Genomic DNA, 18,242 nt, shown 5'->3' with positions numbered 1-18,242 from the left:
TATAAGGGCGTATTTCAGAACTTCAAGAAATATACAGTCAGGTCCATAAATATTGGGACATCGACACAATTCTTAAATTTTTGGCTCTATACACCACCACAATGGATTTGAAATGAAACAAACAAGATGTGCTTTAACTGCAGACTGTCAGCTTTAATTTGATGGTATTTACATCCAAATCAGGTGAACGGTGTAGGAATTACAACAGTTTGCATATGTGCCTCCCACTTGTTAAAGGACCAAAAGTAATGGGACAATTGGCTTCTCTGCTGTTCTATGGACAGGTCTGTGTTATTACCTCATTATCCCAATTACAATGAGCAGATAAAAGGCCCAGAGTTCATTTCAAGTGTGCTATTTGCATTTGGAATCTGTTGCTGTCAACTCTCAAGATGAGATCCAAAGAGCTGTCACTATCAGTGAAGCAAGCCATCATTAGGCTGAAAAAACAAAACAAACCCATCAGAGAGATAGCAAAAACATTAGGCGTGGCCAAAACAACTGTTTGGAACATTCTTAAAAAGAAGGAATGCACCGGTGAGCTCAGCAACACCAAAAGACCCGGAAGACCATGGAAAACAACTGTGGTGGATGCCTGAAGAATTCTTTCCCTGGTAAAGAAAACACCCTTCACAACAGTTGTCCAGATTAAGAACACTCTCCATGAGGTAGGTGTATGTGTGTCAAAGTCAACAATCAAGAGAAGACTTCACCAGAGTGAATACAGACGGTTCACCACAAGATGTAAACCATTGGTGAGCCTCAAAAACAGGAAGGCCAGATTAGAGTTTGCCAAACGACATCTAAAAAAGCCTTCACAGTTTTGGAACAACATCTTATGGACAGATGAGACCAAGATCAACTTGTACCAGAGTGATGGGAAGAGAAGAGTATAGAGAAGGAAAGGAACTGCTCATGATCCTAAGCATACCACCTCATCAGTGAAGCATGGTGGTGGTAGTCTCATGGCGTGGGCATGTATGGCTGCCAATGGAACTGGTTCTCTTGTATTTAGTGATGATGTGACTGCTGACAAAAGCAGCAGGATGAATTCTAAAGTGTTTCGGGCAATATTATCTGCTCATATTCAGCCAAATGCTTCGGAACTCATTGGACGGCGCTTCACAGTGCATATGGACAGTCAGTTTTTTAAGGGAAAGAAGTGGAATGTTATGCAATGGCCAAGTCAATCACCTGAACTGAATCCGATTGAGCATGCATTTCACTTGCTGAAAACAAAACTGAAGGGAAAATGCCCCAAGAACAAGCAGGAACTGAAGACAGTTGCAGTAGAGGCCTGGCAGAGCATCACCAGGGATGAAACCCAGCGTCTGGTGATGTCTATGCGTTCCAGACTACAGGCTGTAATTGACTACAAAGTGAAAATTTGATTTATGATTATTATTCTGTCCCATTACTTTTGGTCCCTTAACAAGTGGGAGGCACATATGCAAACTGTTGTAATTCCTACACCATTTACCTGATTTGGATGTAAATAGCCTCAAATTAAATCTGACATTCTGCAGTTAAAGCACATCTTGTTCGTTTCATTTCAAATCCATTGTGGTGGTGTATAGAGCCAAAAATATTAGAATTGTGTCAATGTCCCAATATTTATGGACCTGACTGTATATATGCACTTCAATATTCACTTTTTTTCTGGTAAAAGTGGATAGGGTCATATTTTAAAACAACAAGAAAAATACAGTTGCAAGAAAAAGTATGTGAACCCTTTGGAATGATATGGATTTCTGCACAAATTGGTCATAAAATGTGATCTGATCTTCATCTAAGTCACAACAATATACAATCACAGTCTGCTTAAACTAATAACACACAAAGAATTAAATGTTACCATGTTTTTATTGAACACACCATGTAAACATTCACAGTGCAGGTGGACAAAGTATGTGAACCCCTAGACTAGTGACATCTCCAAGAGCTAATTGGAGTGAGGTGTCAGCCAACTGGAGTCCAATCAATGCGATGAGATTGGAGGTGATGGTTACAGCTGCCCTGCCCTATAAAAAACACACCAGTTCTGGGTTTGCTTTTCACAAGAAGCATTGCCTGATGTGAATGATGCCTCGCACAAAAGAGCTCTCAGAAGACCTACGATTAAGAATTGTTGACTTGCATAAAGCTGGAAAGGGTTATATAAGTATCACCAAAAGACTTGCTGTTCATCAGTCCACGGTAAAACAAATTGTCTATAAATGGAGAAAACAACTTAGTAGCATATGCAAATGAGGGCTCGCAAGTGCCTAGGGCGGCGTTACCCTCGTAGGTGCCCAGCTAGCTCAGCCTTAACGTCGCTTCCCCCCGCCCATTCTTTCCCTCTGCCTGCCCATCCTTTCCCTCTGACCGCCCATCTACTTACTTCTTGTTTAGCCGAGATCCCGCGCCTGCGCACTCAGTACGTCGGCCGGTGCATGCGCACTGCGATGCCCATTCCTTGTACGGCATCACAGTAATTAATGCGCATGCGCCGGCTTCGCGACGTTAACCGGCGCATGTGCATTAATTACTGTGATGCCGTACAAGGAATGGGCATCGCAGTGGGCATGCACCGGCCGGCCGACGGACTGAGTGCGCAGGTGCGGGATCTCGGCGAAACAAGAAGTAAGTAGATGGGCGGGCAGAGGGAAAGAATGGGCGGGGGAAGCGACAATAAGGCTGAGCTAGCTGGGCACCTACGAGGGTAACGCCGCCCCTGGGCACTTGCGAGCCCTCATTTGCATATGCTACTAAGTTGTTTTTTGCCGGTTTTATAAGTCCAGGATTGCTCATAAAGGTAACGTTTTTATTAACTGTAAGGTTGCTAGAAAGCTATGGGAAGGGTTGAAATGGTGAAACTTTGATGACAGACCCCCTTTAATTTCCGTTTCATTGGTTTAGTTCAGCTACAAGTATGTCAGGCAGAGAAGTGCCAGGCCATGCACAGAGGAGGGGCAGAGGCCTGAATGTTTCTGGCGCAAGCAGAGGTCGCAGCAGAGTAATGGGTCATGGCAGCAGTAGTCGCAGCGAAAGGCCTGAGCTCCTGGTGTCATCTAGTGGTTGTGTCTTGACCAGCAACCCTGCAGTTATTGATTGGTTAACTCTGTCATCCACATAATCCCAAGTGACATCAGACACCCCCAGCCAACAGTCGGTGGGTTTGTCACGTCAGACACAACCTTTAGTTGGCATGCCCCGGGAGCAGGCCCTGTGCGCTCACCTGTCCTCAACCTGCCTCTGGCCATCACCGAAAGAAGTACTACATGCAGTGGGCTCTACTTCACTTTTCAGTGAGGATGAGCTACTAGAAGACAGTCAGCAGCTACTGCCCAGCCAAGATGTGGAGGAGACATCCGTCGCTTACTCCGCTAGGCGGGCAAGTAGTGATGAGGAGAGTGGCACGGGAGCTTGTGTTGCGAATGGTTAGCGACCCAGAGACCGTTGAGGACATCAGTGATGTGCAGACACTCCTCGATGATGATGAAGCCGATCGCACTTGGGACCCGGGTGAAGAAGGGGCTTCATCATCATCAGGAGAAGAGAGTGGCAGCTTTCTCTTCAGGCAGCTGCTGAGCCAGCAAGTCACTAGCATGGCTGGAAGTCAGCAGGGTGGCAGCAGTGGGAGGTCGGGAGTCGAACGTGCTCGGGGTAGACCACCCGCTTTGCAGCAGCCTATCTGCCCGGAAAGGAGTGGTGCATGGGTTCACGGAAGCAGTGGCGGTAGCAGTCAGCCAGCGAGTAGTGTTGGGGGGAAAATCAGGTACTCGGCGGTGTGGCAGTTTTTTTTGAAGATGCCGGAGGTAGTCAACATGACCATATGTAGAATATGTGGGCAGAAGGTGAAGCATGTTGGCACCACGGCCCTGCTTCAATATATGCAGTGTCATTATAAAATGGCCTGGGAGAACCATGGCTCTGATGTGGTGGTCCAGCCTGCTGCAGCTACCGCTACATCACCCAGTGGCATGCACCCAGTTTCAGCCAGTCAAGGCTCCACCACCGCAGACATACGGAGCTGTTTGTCAATCCCATCTTCTGCTGGCCCAGATGCTTAGGCTCCTACTCCTTGTCAGTCATTCTGTCAGCAATCGGTCACCAAAGCAATTGCCAAGAGACAACAGTATGCATGCACGCATCCAACGGCACAGAAGCTGAACGTGATCCTGTCCACGTTGCTGGTGCTTTAGTCCCTCCCTTTTCAAGTGGTGGACTTTGCACCTTTCAGAGAACTGATAACTTGTGCCAAGCCGAGGTAGAGTCCCAAGCAGTCATTTCTTTGCCAAAAAGGCAGTACCAGCCCTGCACACGTATGTAGAACAGAAGGTGGGACAGTCCTTGAGCCTGTCGGTGTCTGCCAAAGTGCACGGCAGTGCCAACGTGGGGATCTGCAACTACGGTCAGGGACAATACATGTCCTTTATGGCCCACTGGGAGAATGTGGTACCTGCACAGCCACACCAGCATCTTGGCCAGGTCATGTTGTCACACCATTGGTCCTGTGACAATGTCCGCCTCTGCCTCCTCATCCTCCACAATGTCCTCAGCCTCCACTGCAGCGAAAAGTCATAGTGCCCCTCCAGCATACCACATGTGCAGGGCTCAGCGGTGTCACGCTGTTCTGCACCTGGTTTGCCTTGGCGAACGGAGTCACACAGGGGAGGAACTGCTCCATGTGATGCATCAAGAAATCGAATCCTGGCTTTCTCCCGACAACTCAAAATCGGAACCATGGTGTCGGTGTTGCGTCAAGGAAGGCTGAGCTATGTGCCCTGCATGGCACACGTGTTCAATCTGGTTGTCAAACGGTTCCTGAAGTCTTCCACCCATCTGCAAGACATCCTAAAAATGGGCAGGAGACTTTGCATGCACTTCAGCCACTCGTATAGCACAAAGCACACCCTCCTTGGGCTGCAGTGGCAGAACGGCATCCCCCAACATAGGCTAATATGCGATGTTTCCACCCGTTGGAATTAAACCCTCCATATGTTTGACCGACTATATGAACAGAGAAGGACCATTAACGATTTCTTGAGGATGCAAGCGGATAGAAGTACTCCACTGTGTAACTTTGATGTCAGCCAGTGGCAGCTCATGTGTGACACCTACCGTTTGCTCAGGCCCTTTGAGGACGCCACGTTATTTGTCAGTCGCCAGGACTACGGGATGAATGACGTTACTCCACTGCTTGATGTCCTGGAACAGATGCTGGTAACAATGGCTGGTCAGGGAACAGGAGACGTGGCGCATTGATCTCATGGCCACATGAGCCCTGTGGAGGCTGAACTGGAAGAGGAGGAGGAGAGGGAGGAGGACATTGGAGCATAGGCAATGTGCAGCCAAATGGGTGTTTTTTCTACTCAGCTGACAGGAGGAGCAGGAGCAGCCAGAGGAGCTACAGGGCGATGAGGAAAACGAGACAGAGGACCAGGACACACCGTGGCAGTATGCAGTGGAGATGGAGGCAGGGAGTCCCTCCGAGTCACTTGCACAAATGGCACGATGCGTGCTCACTTGCTTGCGTAGTGACAGCCAAATTGTCACCATTCGGCAGAGGGATGACTTCTGTCTCTCCACCTTGTTTTACCCTCGCTACTGGTCCATAATGGGGGCCTTTTTTACACCCACCGAGAGGGAGGACAAACTGAATTACTACAGAGACCTGACCGGGGGACCCTCTGCCCTCACGTTCCACTGCCATGTCTGCTGGGGAGGGGTGGGGTGGTAGGAGCAGTACCAGCTACATCATCAGCAGCCTAAGTCTACAGTTGCTGATGAGTAGCTTTCTTCATAGTGAGGAAACTACTCACCAGCAGCAGGAAGACCTTTAGCAGGACCTGAACCAGCAGGTGATGGCATACTTGGACAGCACCCTGCCACCCCACATTGACTACTGGGTATCCAAACTTGATTAGTGGCCACAACTACCAGAGTTTTCCCTGGAAAAGCTGTCCTGCCTGGCCAGTAGTGTGGCATCAGAGCGGGTGTTTAGTGCAACGGGGGGCCATAGTTACCCCAAGAAGAACTCGCCTGTCTACCCAAAATGTGGAGAGACTGACCTTTGTCAAGATGAATCAGGTGTGGATCAGCAAGGATTTCCAACCACCAATTGTGCCACACATGGTGCCACACAAACACTTTGATACAATATCTAATATAGTGCTATATCTTCATAAACACGAATATTCTAGATTTTTCATCAATAGCCATGAACTCTCACTGCTTTTTGCTTGTGGGCCAGTGAGAATGCTGCAAGATCTTTGACTTTAGGAGTAGTGTTGATCGCAAATTTTCATATCGCTAATTTTCTGAATGTCGGTTTTCGCAATTAGGAAAATAATGACTAGATATCACGAATTCGCGAATTTATGATGAATATTCGCCCAAATATTCGAATTTGAATATTGCCCCTGTCTCAGCTACTATTTTGATGCTGCAACCCGCCTGATTCCACACATCTGATGCCAAGTGCTCCTTTTTTCACCCACCTTTTTCAGCAGGTACTGGTATTGCCACGCACCGCCCAACTCTGTTACCGGGTCACTTTGTGGTCTCCTGATGCAGCTGCTGCTGCTGCCATCTCCACACTATGTCACCTTGCCACTCTGTGGTGTCCTCACGCTGCTGCCATCTCCACACTATGTCACATTGCCACTCTGTTGTCTCCTCAGGCTGCTTCCATCTCACCACTATGTCATAGGTCCACTCTCTGGTCTCCTCATGCTGCTTCCACCTCACCACTATGTCATAGGTCCACTCTGTGGACCTCTAATGCTGTTCCCACCTTCCCCACTTCATGACTGGTCCACTATTTTGGCTTTCGTCTTGGCTGATATCATCATTTATTTGACCTTTCTTCTGATCTGTCAGAAGGAAGGGAAAATGAGACGCACAACGGATCCTGTCTGTGTATCAGCTGTAAAGCCTCTATGGTCCCATCAGAATTGACTTATGATTTGGTAGCCAAAAGCAGGAGTAGGTACAAAACACAGAAGACATGAAAATATTCCATGTATGTGTCATCTCTGTTTTACATGCACTCCTGTGTTTTTTTTTGGCTTTAGCAATACTGATGGATTATTGAGCAAATGCTGACCGAGTGAAGGCGGATGCTCCACAGACAGGATACATGTTTTTGTGGGTTATTGTTCTTACGGATCAGAGGAAAGCCAAATTAATCAGTGATGTCAACACAAACTTACTACTGACACCGTCTCCACTATATCAGGGGGGCTCTACTTGTATACGCGTTTAATAGAACAATTTCTGTTGACATCAATATAGAATCAGCTGGCCACGGTGTAAAAGGAGTGCGCTTCTTCTTGGCACTAACATTGACCTGTAAGGCTGAGTTCATACTTGAGATATTTGGTCAGTTTTGGCCCCGTGACTGCCCAAATAACTGAAGTGTGCAATCATTCTAAGAGCGACGCCTGTCATCTGCATGTCATACATACTCACAGTATTATTTCACTACCAAAGCAGACTCCCTATGCATGTTACTGCAAGGCACAGTGTTCTAAACCACTATAAAGGCTCTCAGCAGCCAGGAAATAGCCATTTTTTAACATAATTCGCCACAAATATATTTGGATCGAATCAAATTTTTCCAAAAAAATTTGGCGAACCGTCTTTAGACACAATCTCTTTAACATCAGGGAGCTATACCTATAAAAAAAGCTTTAACTGAAAAACCAAAGATAAAAATCAAGTACAAGTATGAAATAACAGAGTGGCTGACTGGCACAGAGGGAGTGAGGACCCGCTAAACAATGTTTTCAACAGAGGGAGACAGTAGGCAAGGTTAGAAGCTGAATATAGTTTAGTGACAGTAGAGTTATTCTAGGTTCTAGGCTTTACCGAAGAGGTGGGCTTTCTAGTTTCTTTTTAAGGATTTGAAGTTGGGCCCAAAGTCTAACTGGTTTAGATTAGTAGTTCTAAAGTATGGAGGATGCATGGGACAATCTTGAAAATAGTGTTGGTTCTTCTTTTATGAAACACCTTCATTATAGATTCATACTTCGTACTGCGTCACCACTAATGAGACCTGGCAGTGGAAATGTTTAGGGATGGATATTTGGCAGAAGGAATCTGTGTTTGTCTTTAAACAGATGTGGGTTTTATATATATTTATTTAATTAGTTATCTTAGTTGTTCATCAAGCAGCGTGATGACTGTGATAGCTATTGTTTCTGACATGTCAATGTTAAGGTCACAGTAAATTATGCTGTAGGGCTGTTTGGTATGAAGAAGTGACAAACTTGCTTTCAGTCATTTATGTAAGCCTTATAGTACATTTCTAAAAATATAAAATAGCAGAAAAAGGTTAAATAAGAGGGATTTATTTTATGTGATTTGAAGTGTTACAATAAGATTGGTTTGTTAGGTCTCATGCACACACCAAAAAAAAACCAAAAAAAACTGAGGGAAGATGCCACAATTGCAGAAGGGCCCTGGAAAAAAAAAAAAAACTGCAAGCAAAACTTCACAACATACAATACTGCAGTTCTCAATTTTGAGTCTGTGTTCCCCACTTCATTACTCTAATCTCTGTCTCATAGTCCCAAACTAAAAGAAGAAGAAGAATGCACATGGCATGAATTATTTACTTGCATGAATGGTGGCACATGGCTCCATAGTATGTCTCCATCCGGTCATATGATGGCTCTGTACAGCAACATATTATGAAGATATTCATATTGTCCAGAGCCCTAATATGATACTGTCCACGAGTCCTTATGGTAACAAGAGCTCTGTGTCTACAGACTTTACGATTATAAATCCAGTGATATTGTTAGATCACTTGGAATATGCTGTCCTGAGTGCACTAACAGAGAATTCCTCTACTTGAGGTAAGTATTCATTATATCAAAAGAAACACACAATAAAAACAGTAGTAGTTATATTAACCTCTTGGATACCGTAGGTTTTTTCATTATGAAGGCTTATTCATAAGTGGGAAACGAGAAAAAAAATCCAAATTCAATTTTTGGGGTAAGAGAAACAACAAGAAAATGGGAAATCAGCCATTTTGACCCTTTTTTTCCATTACGCCATTCGCCGTACTGGATTATTATTTTTTTTTATATTTTAATAGTATGGGTGTTTTTGGAAAAGGTGATGACCATGATGTTTATATTTTTTGTTATTTTACGGGAAGGGGGGTTATTTAAATTTTTATATATTTTTAAAAAAATGTTATGCTTTTGTAGCTACTGTTTTATTCAATATTACCATCTTTCATAGAAAAGCATAATATTAGCTGAATTGCTCATTTCTTATGTTGGCCTGCTGGCCAAAATAAGAATTGCAGCTCCAATACCCTTGGTCTCTTCAGCATCCTCATTGGCCACAGGGAATGCCGGTGAGAAGACCAGAAGTGCACAGTTTTTTTTTAGCCTTTAGATGCAGTGATCACAATTGGTCACAGCATCTTAAGGCTTAAATGACCGCAATCAGAATTATTGCCTGTCACAGTCATTAGTCGTGGGTACCTGCTGTTTGAAACAGTGCAGACCCGCCTGCCATGGTGCTCGCTGTCCAATGAAAAATGTTCTACAGTTTTAAAACCAGCACCTGGATATGAATACTTTTGTAGTTGAATATAATAAAAAAAATTGCATAGCCACTGAGTTATTCAATAAAATGTATCTGTGTTTGTTTTTTCTTATTTATTTGGCCAACTCACTGAAATGGCCGCACATGCTCAGTTTCATCCTTCAACTGCCACTTGAGCTCCGATAGGGAGAGAGCTGCAGCCGAATGGACATGCTCCCTTAGCTACAGCAGAAAAGACACTCCTCTTGCGCTTTCAGCTTGATATAAATCTAGCAGAGCAATGAATGGGGAGATCTCTGGATCCATGTGAGGTGCAGGGCTGGTTCTAGCTTTGTTAGAAAGAGATTGTCATGTACTATATGATGTCTGATTCTCATTTTTTACATTAGTCATGGGATAACCCCTTTAACTTTCCAGGATTTTTGTTAAAGACATCAATGTCTAATGATAGCAATTTAATACAATATAGTTACATACTATCAAAAACCTCCACAGGCTGCAAATCACATCACAACTACTGGGAAGCCTCAAATAACTTTTGATATAGTATCATTATTATTATTATTATTATTATTATTATTATTATTATTATTATATTTTTTTTCAAAACTGCTCATCTCACACTACTTATTTTGGGATATAGTATGTTAATATTAAGTAAGCAGTCTGTGCCCACCCGTGCCATGCTACTCACTATGCTGCTCACCGTCCCTACAGGCTGCTGTCTCCATTGTTGCCTCTTAAAGGGTTAAAGGTTTTGCACACATCTGCAAAACCTTCCCCAGTCAATGGCCATTCCTGGGTATATAAGGCACTCTTCCCAGGCAGAAAGTGCCTAAGGTTATGGTCCCTTGTGACAAGCAAAGGTGTTGAAGAATCCTGCTTCAGTGATTCTCTTGCATTGTCCATTTTGTGTACCCATTGTGTATCCATTATGCCTATGTACTCCTGGCCTCCCAGTTAAGCTTTTAGTTCATGTTTAAGTTTGACTAATCTGTATCTACCTGTATCTACCTTGGGTGCTGCCTGCCATGTTTCTGCAGCCATCACTACCTAGCCACTAGTTCCCCTAGTGTCTCAAATTTAGTGTTGCCATTATCTTCAGTTCCAATGTTGGAGACTGCCTAAACTGCTTCTGTAATTCTGGTGTGGTTCCTGTATCTCAGCCATCCAGCCAAGTTTCCTACAGTCAACTTCTGCCAAAAGCATCATAAGCAGTACAAGATACTGTTCACACTGTAGTTTTGGTATGTTTTGGTGCTTAATCTGTGCCTAGAGATTCTGGTGCTTCTTCCAGAGTCTCTGACCCCAGTGAGTCATCTGCCAACTATACTGAGACTATCCCAAGAGGTAGTGGTTGCTCCCCTGCAAGGAAGTTCAGATCCTGTACATTTTTTAAAGGATAAGAAAGGGAAAATATGTTATTACTAGAGTTGAGCGGACACCAGGTTCGGCCGAAAAAAAAAAAATTCCCCGAAGTCAATGGGGACCCGAACTTTTGAGCACTAAAATGGCTGTAAAAATGTCATGGAAAGAGCTAGAGGGCTGCAAAAGGCAGCAAAATGTGCTTAAGAGCATGGAAAATGCTCTGCAAACAAATGTGGATAGGGAAATTAATTAAAAAATCATAAAATATCTTAAGAAAATAAAAATTAGGAATGATGTAGGAGGAAGAGGTTGAGGAGGCGGTGAATGGGTGGATGTGGCCGTGTAGGCTCACGTGGCGGTCTAGGTGGAAACGGCAGCGAAAGAGGAATAGGTAGCCAACACAGATGTGTGTAATTTTGAATTTTTACATAGGGTTATCCCCAAAATATTGGGACATATAAAGAAAAAAGGAATAAGTGCACTTGAGTACAAGGATGGATGGTTGAGGCTGTTAGAACTGTCTATTCTGCACAAGGTACAGACAAGTCCTAAAAGGGATCCAAGCCTGGTTCATTTTAATGAACGTGAGCTTGTCCATGTTGGCTGTGGACAGGCGGCTGCGTCTGTCTGTAATGACGCCTCCTGCATTGCTAAATACACGTTCAGAGAGTACACTGGTTGCAGGGCAGGCCAGCACCTCCAAGGCATACAGGGCAAGCTCTGGCCATGTGGAAAATTTGGAGACCCAGAAGTTGAATGGGGCAGAACCATCAGTCAGTACGTGTAGGCGTGTGCACAGGTACTGTTCCACCATGTTGTTCAAATGCTGCCTCCTGCTAACACGCTCCATATCAGCAGTTGGGGCCGGTTGTTGTGGCGAGGTGACAAAGCTTTTACACATGTCGGCCATGCTAACCCTGCCTTCTGAGGTGCTAGCGCTGACACAGCTGCGTTGGCGACCTCTTCCTCCTCCCCTGCCTTCACCTTGTGCTTCCACTTGTCCCCCGGCCTCAGTCGGGAATGCTCTCAGAAGCGCGTCTACCAGGTGGATAGTAGCTCCTTTTTTTACCCCCTGAAGACGCCGCAGTAGCGGTGAAACATGTCGGGGGAGCTGCATTCTTTCTGATTTAAAAAATTATGTCAGGGCAAAGAAACAACTAGATGCACGGCGAACTGCAGACGCCGAGCGCACATTATAACATAGGGGCAGTGCCGGTAAATTAAGCGCTAGTAGCAGAGCTACTAAGTGTATCTTGGCATATGCTAGCTATCACGCTAACAGCACTCCAGGCAGGATAATGAGCTAATAGAGAGCAGTATAGATAAAGCTACAAAGTGTCTGATGTCGGCTGACATTATAGACATAAAGTATATGACATTGTCTGCACTCTATTATCAGAGAGATATGCCTTAATATCATCTGATACTCCAACTAGTAGAGACAATATACCCTAAAAAAGCCCCCATATATATAGCCCTCCATATGCAGTTTTAAATTCTTACTTATATGTTTTTTGTGCTAATGTTCGTTTAATAAAAGTCAAATAAAAGTTATATTTTAAAACTTGAGCGAAAACAGGAATTATAGTCGCTGACTATTGGATTTGTATATTTGACCTCCTGGGTCCAGTGGGTCTTTTGAAACGTATGCCTGTAGTCGCGCATCTTCCGATCATGCTCCAGTGAGGGAATTAAGGACGACACATTGTCTTTGTAACGGGGATCCAGCAGGGTGGCCACCCAGTAATCAGAACACGTTAAAATGTGGGCAACTCTGCTGTCGGTGCGCAGGCACTGCAGCATGTAATCGCTCATGTGTGCCAGGCTGCCCAAAGGTAAGGACAAGCTGTCCTCTGTGGGAGGCGTATCGTCTGCGTCCTCCGTATCCCCCCAGCCACGCACCAGTGATGGGCCCGAGCTGCGTTGGATGCCAACCAACTGTGAACATGCTTCATCCTTATCCTCCTCCTCCAGTAGTGGGCCCTGGCTGGCCAAATTTGTACCTGGCCTCTGCTGTTGCAAAAATCCTCTTTCTGAGCCACTTCTAAAAGACTGGCCGGAAAGTGTTAGAGATGACCCCTCTTCCTCCTCCTCGTCCTGGGACACATCCTCTTCCATCATCGCCCTAAGTGTTTTCTCAAGGAGACATAGAAGTGGTATTGTAATGCTGATAACGGCATCATCGCCACTGGCCATGTTGGTGGAGTACTCGAAACAGCGCAACAGGGCACACAGGTCTCGCACGGAGGCCCAGTCATTGGTGGTGAAGTGGTGCTGTTCCGCAGTGCGACTCACCCGTGCGTGTTGCAGCTGAAACTCCACTATAGCCTGCTGCTGCTCGCACAGTCTCTCCAGCATGTGCAAGGTGGAGTTCCACCTGGTGGGCACGTCGCATATGAGGCAGTGAGCGGGAAGACCGAAGTTATGCTGTAGAGCAGACAGCCGTGCCGTGGCAGGATGAGAATGCCGGAAGCGCGCACAGACGGCCCGCACCACCAAATTCAGCACATGCGCCAGGCAAGGGATGTGCGTCAAACCGGCTAGTCCCAGAGCTGCAACGAGATTTCGCCCATTATCGCACACCACCAGGCCGGGCTTGAGGCTCACTGGCAGCAACCACTCGTCGGTCTGTTGTTCAATACCCCGCCACAACTCCTGCGCGGTGTGGGGCCTGTCCCCCAAACACATCAGTTTCAGAACGGCCTGCTGACGTTTACCCCTGGCTGTGCTGAAGTTGGTGGTGAAGGTCTGTCGCTGACCGGATGAGGAGGTGGTAGAAGAGGAGGAAGCAACAGGAGGCAAAGAATGATGCCCTGCGATCCTTGGCGGTGGAAGGACGTGCGCCAAACAGCTTTCCGCCTGGGGCCCAGCTGCCACTACATTTACCCAGTGTGCAGCTAGGGAGATATAACGTCCTTGGCCGTGCTTACTGGTCCACGTATCTGTGGTTAGGTAGACCTTACGACAGATGGCGTTGCACAGTGCACACTTGATTTTATCCGATACTTGGTTGTGCAGGGAGGGCACGGGTCTCCTGGAGAAGTAGTGGCGGCTGGGAACGACGTACTGTGGGACAGCAAGCGACATGAGCTGTTTGAAGCTGTCCGTCTCCACCAGCCTGAATGACAGCATTTCAAAAGCCAGTAGTTTAGAAATGTTGGCATTCAGGGCCAGGGATCGAGTGTGTCTAGGTGGGAATTTACGCTTTCTATCAAAGATTTGTGAGATGGAGAGCTGAACACTTCCGTGTGACATGTTGGAGATGCTTGGTGACGGAGGTGGTGTTGTTGGTGGCACATCCTCTGTTTGCTGGGCGGCAGGTGCCAACGTTCCTCCAGAGGCGGAGGAAGAGGCCGAGGCAGCAGCAGAAGAGGGTGCAGGAGGGGCCTGAGCCCTTTCTTGGTTTTGAAGGTGCTTACTCCACTGCAGCCCGTGTCTCGCATGTAGATGCCTGGTCATGCAGGTTGTGCTAAGGTTCAGAACGTTAATGCCTCGCTTCAGGCTCTGATGGCACAGCGTGCAAACCACTCGGGTGTTGTCGTCAGCACATTGTGTGAAGAATTGCTATGCCAGGGAACTATTTGAAGATGCCTTTGGTGTGCTCGGTCCCTGGTGATGGTGGCCAGTAGCAGGCAAACAGTTTTGGCGATGGCTGCTCTGCTTTTGCACCCTGCTCCCGCTTTTGCTACGCTGTTGGCTCGGTCTCACCACTGCCTCTTCCTCCGAACTCTGAAAGTCAGTGCCACGACCTTCATTGTATGTGGGGTCTAGGACCTCATCGTCCCCTGCATCGTCTTCCACCCAGTCTTCCTCCCTGACCTCCTTTTCGGTCTGCACACTGCAGAAAGACGCAGCAGTTTGCACCTGTGTTTCGTCATCATCAGAGAAGTGCTGAGGTGGTATTCCAATGTCCTCATCAGGAACCATAAGTGGTTGTGCGTCAGTGCATTCTATGTCTTCCACCCCTGGGAAAGGGCTAGGTGGATGCCCTTGGGAAACCCTGCCAGCAGAGTCTCCAAACAGCAACCCAGTATGCCCCAGTATGAGAGACGTATTTGTGGCCTAAATTTCACAGTCACTTATGCACGTCTAATCCCAGATGTGCAGTATATCAGAGGGTTTTTTCACCCCAGTAAGCAAAAAGCTGTATTTTTGGCCTAAATGTGACACTCAATTATGCACGTCTAATCCTAGATGTGCACTATATGAAACAGATGGTTTTTTTTTTCCCACCCCAGTATGAGAAAGCCGTATTTGTGGCCTAAATTTCACAGTCACTTATGCACGTCTAATCCCAGATGTGCAGTATATCAGAGGGTTTTTTCACCCCAGTAAGCAAAAAGCTGTATTTCTGGGAAAAATGTGACACTCATTTATGCACGTCTAATCCTAGATATGCACTATATGAAACAGATGTTTTTTTTTTCACCCCAGTAAGCAAAAAGCTGTATTTCTGGCCTAAATGTGACACTCACTTATGCATGTCTAATTCTAGATGTGCAGTATATCAGAGGGTTTTTTCACCCCAGTAAGCAAAAAGCTGTATTTCTGGCCTAAATGTGACACTCACTTATGCACGTCTAATCCTAGATGTGCACTATATGAAAAAACGTGTTTTTTTTAACCCCAGTAAGCAAAAAGCTGTATTTCTGGACTTGCAGACATGCAGATATCCTGTGCTGGTGCACTATCGTTGCATAAAATGGCTGCCGATTATGTATTGATATTGTCAAACTGAAGTAAAAAAAGTTCGTTTTCAGCAGTAGTTGGCTCAGGGCAGGCTTAAAAAAATTGTGCACTGCAACTACAAAACACATTTGCTGTAGATCGCTGATTAAAAAAGTAGTTCTTCATAAGATTTCTCCCTGATCTCTCCCTCACAGCAGCTGCAGCCTCTCCTTACACTAATCTGAGCAGAGTGACGGGCGGCGCTATGTGACTCCAGCTTAAATAGAGGCTGGGTCACATGCTGCAATTGGCCAATCACAGCCATGCCAATAGAAGGCATGGTTGTGATGGCCTTTTGAGGGAAAGTAGTAGTATGCTGTGCAGCCTTTCAAAAAGTGCCAAGAAAGCGCCAAACGCCGAACCCGAACCCGAACTTTTACGTAAATGTTCGGGTTCGGGTGCTGAAAAACCTAAAGTTCGGTATGAACCCGAACTTTACAGTTCGCTTAACTTTTGTTATTACAGAACTCGATTTTTAGCACTGTGATAATTTCTTTTCATTTCACATGATCACATGAATATATCATTCTAAAAAAAGTATTGCCCATTTTGTACTTCTGCTTATGTTTGTACTAATGGAATGATGATACATATAATGTGATAAACATTAAATATGAAAGAATAAAATGTAAATAAAAACAATCATATTTTTTCTATTAATTTCAGAGGAACATATTATAAGACTGCAGGTCATAGTGTCTCCCCAACTAGGTAATGTTCTCAACCAATTTCAACCCTTGGTACTGTAATTTACAGAATGTACGTCAAATTCTTCTGTAGCAAAAATCTAATTACTTGTAGTCTTTAATGACACATTTACAATTTAATTAATATCATTCTCTTTTAAAGATCACACAAAGCAATATGAACAGGAGCCAAGAGAAATAATTAAAGGTATTAATCTATAAATATATCCCCAGTAAATTATTGTAACTACTATTTGCTCTATATTTTTAATTTGGCATTTTATATATTTTGTTTTCTAGAAGAACCTGCAAAGCCAATAGAGCCACAGCCTACAGAAATAATTGAAGGTAACAATAAGTACTATATACAAACTTTTACTGCACAGTAACAATCACCACAGTCCATAGGTGACACTAGCAGATGTTTATGCTCTTGTTGAGATCCAGATGTGTCACTTACATACAGTAGACTGAAAGTGCTATTGGTGCTGCTGTACAAGCACTTCAGAATCCACTGGTAGACTGGATAAAATGGTTACCATTCCCCTATGGTGATGCCAGGAAAAGTAAAACATTTTGTAGTCTAGGTTTTATTTCTCAACTATATACACTATATGATGACAATAAACAGGATACATATTGTGTCCTTGCTGGAGGTGTCATAGGTATAGATAATTCATGTATTTTCTATTTATTTTTCATAGAATTTGAAGAAAAAAATATTTCAAAAGAGCCCACAAAGCAATTTGAACCGGAGCCAAGAGAAATAATTGAAGATATAATCTATAATCATATCTCCAGTATATTATTGTAACTGCTATTTGCTCTATATTTTTAATTTGGCATTTTATGTACACTGCTCAAAAAAATAAAGGGAACACAAAAATAACACATCCTAGATCTGAATTAATTAAATATTCTTCTGAAATACTTTGTTCTTTACATAGTTGAATGTGCTGACAACAAAATCACACAAAAATTTAAAAATGGAAATCAAATTTTTCAATTCATGGAGGTCTGGATTTGGAGTCACACTCAAAATTAAAGTGGAAAAACACACTACAGGCTGATCCAACTTTGATGTAATGTCCTTAAAACAAGTCAAAATGAGGCTCAGTAGTGTGTGTGGCCTCCACGTGCCTGTATGACCTCCCTACAACGCCTGTGCATGCTCCTGATGAGGTGGCGGACAGTCTCCTGAGGGATCTCCTCCCAGACCTGGACTAAAGCATCTGCCAACTCCTGGACAGTCTGTGGTGCAACGTGACTTTGGTGGATAGAGCAAGACATGATGTCCCAGATGTGCTCAATTGGATTCAGGTCTGGGGAACGGGCGGGCCAGTCCATAGCATCAATGCCTTCGTCTTGCAGGAACTGCTGACACACTCCAGCCACATGAGGTCTAGCATTGTCTTGCATTGGAGGAACCCAGGGCCAACTGCACCAGCATATGGTCTCACAAGGGGTCTGAGGATCTCATCTCGGTACCTAATGGCAGTCAGGCTACCTCTGGCGAGCACATGAAGGGCTGTGCGGCCCTCCAAAGAAATGCCACCCCACACGATTACTGACCCAATGTCAAACCGGTCATGCTGGAGGATGTTGCAGGCAGCAGAACGTTCTCCACTGCGTCTCAAGACTCTGTCACGTCTGTCACATGTGCTCAGTGTGAACCTGCTTTCATCTGTGAAGAGCACAGGGCGCCAGTGGCAAATTTGCCAATCTTGGTGTTCTCTGGCAAATGCCAAACGTCCTGCACGGTGTTGAGCTGTAAGCACAACCCCCACCTGTGGATGTCGGGCCCTCATATCACCCTCATGGAGTCTGTTTCTGACCATTTGAGCAGACACATGCACATTTGTGGCCTGCTGGAGGTCATTTTGCAGGGCTCTGGCAGTGCTCCTCCTG

The 18,242-nt window shown here is 45.1% G+C and overlaps 1 protein-coding gene across 1 annotated transcript in view; it reads left to right on the top strand.

Annotated features, from left to right (window-relative positions):
* The window catches only part of LOC120999212 (titin homolog), a 946,165-nt gene that overhangs the window by 424,992 nt on the left and 502,931 nt on the right, over window positions 1-18,242 (top strand). The window contains exons 35-38 of the mRNA XM_040430085.1: window positions 16,315-16,359; window positions 16,498-16,542; window positions 16,635-16,682; window positions 17,039-17,110. Coding sequence (XP_040286019.1) covers window positions 16,315-16,359; window positions 16,498-16,542; window positions 16,635-16,682; window positions 17,039-17,110 — 210 coding nt within the window. The remainder of the gene's footprint in view (window positions 1-16,314; window positions 16,360-16,497; window positions 16,543-16,634; window positions 16,683-17,038; window positions 17,111-18,242) is intronic.

This window comes from Bufo bufo, chromosome 4, assembly GCF_905171765.1.
Source record: "Bufo bufo chromosome 4, aBufBuf1.1, whole genome shotgun sequence".
NCBI lineage: Eukaryota > Metazoa > Chordata > Amphibia > Anura > Bufonidae > Bufo > Bufo bufo.
This window is presented reverse-complemented; position numbering and strand designations above follow the sequence as displayed.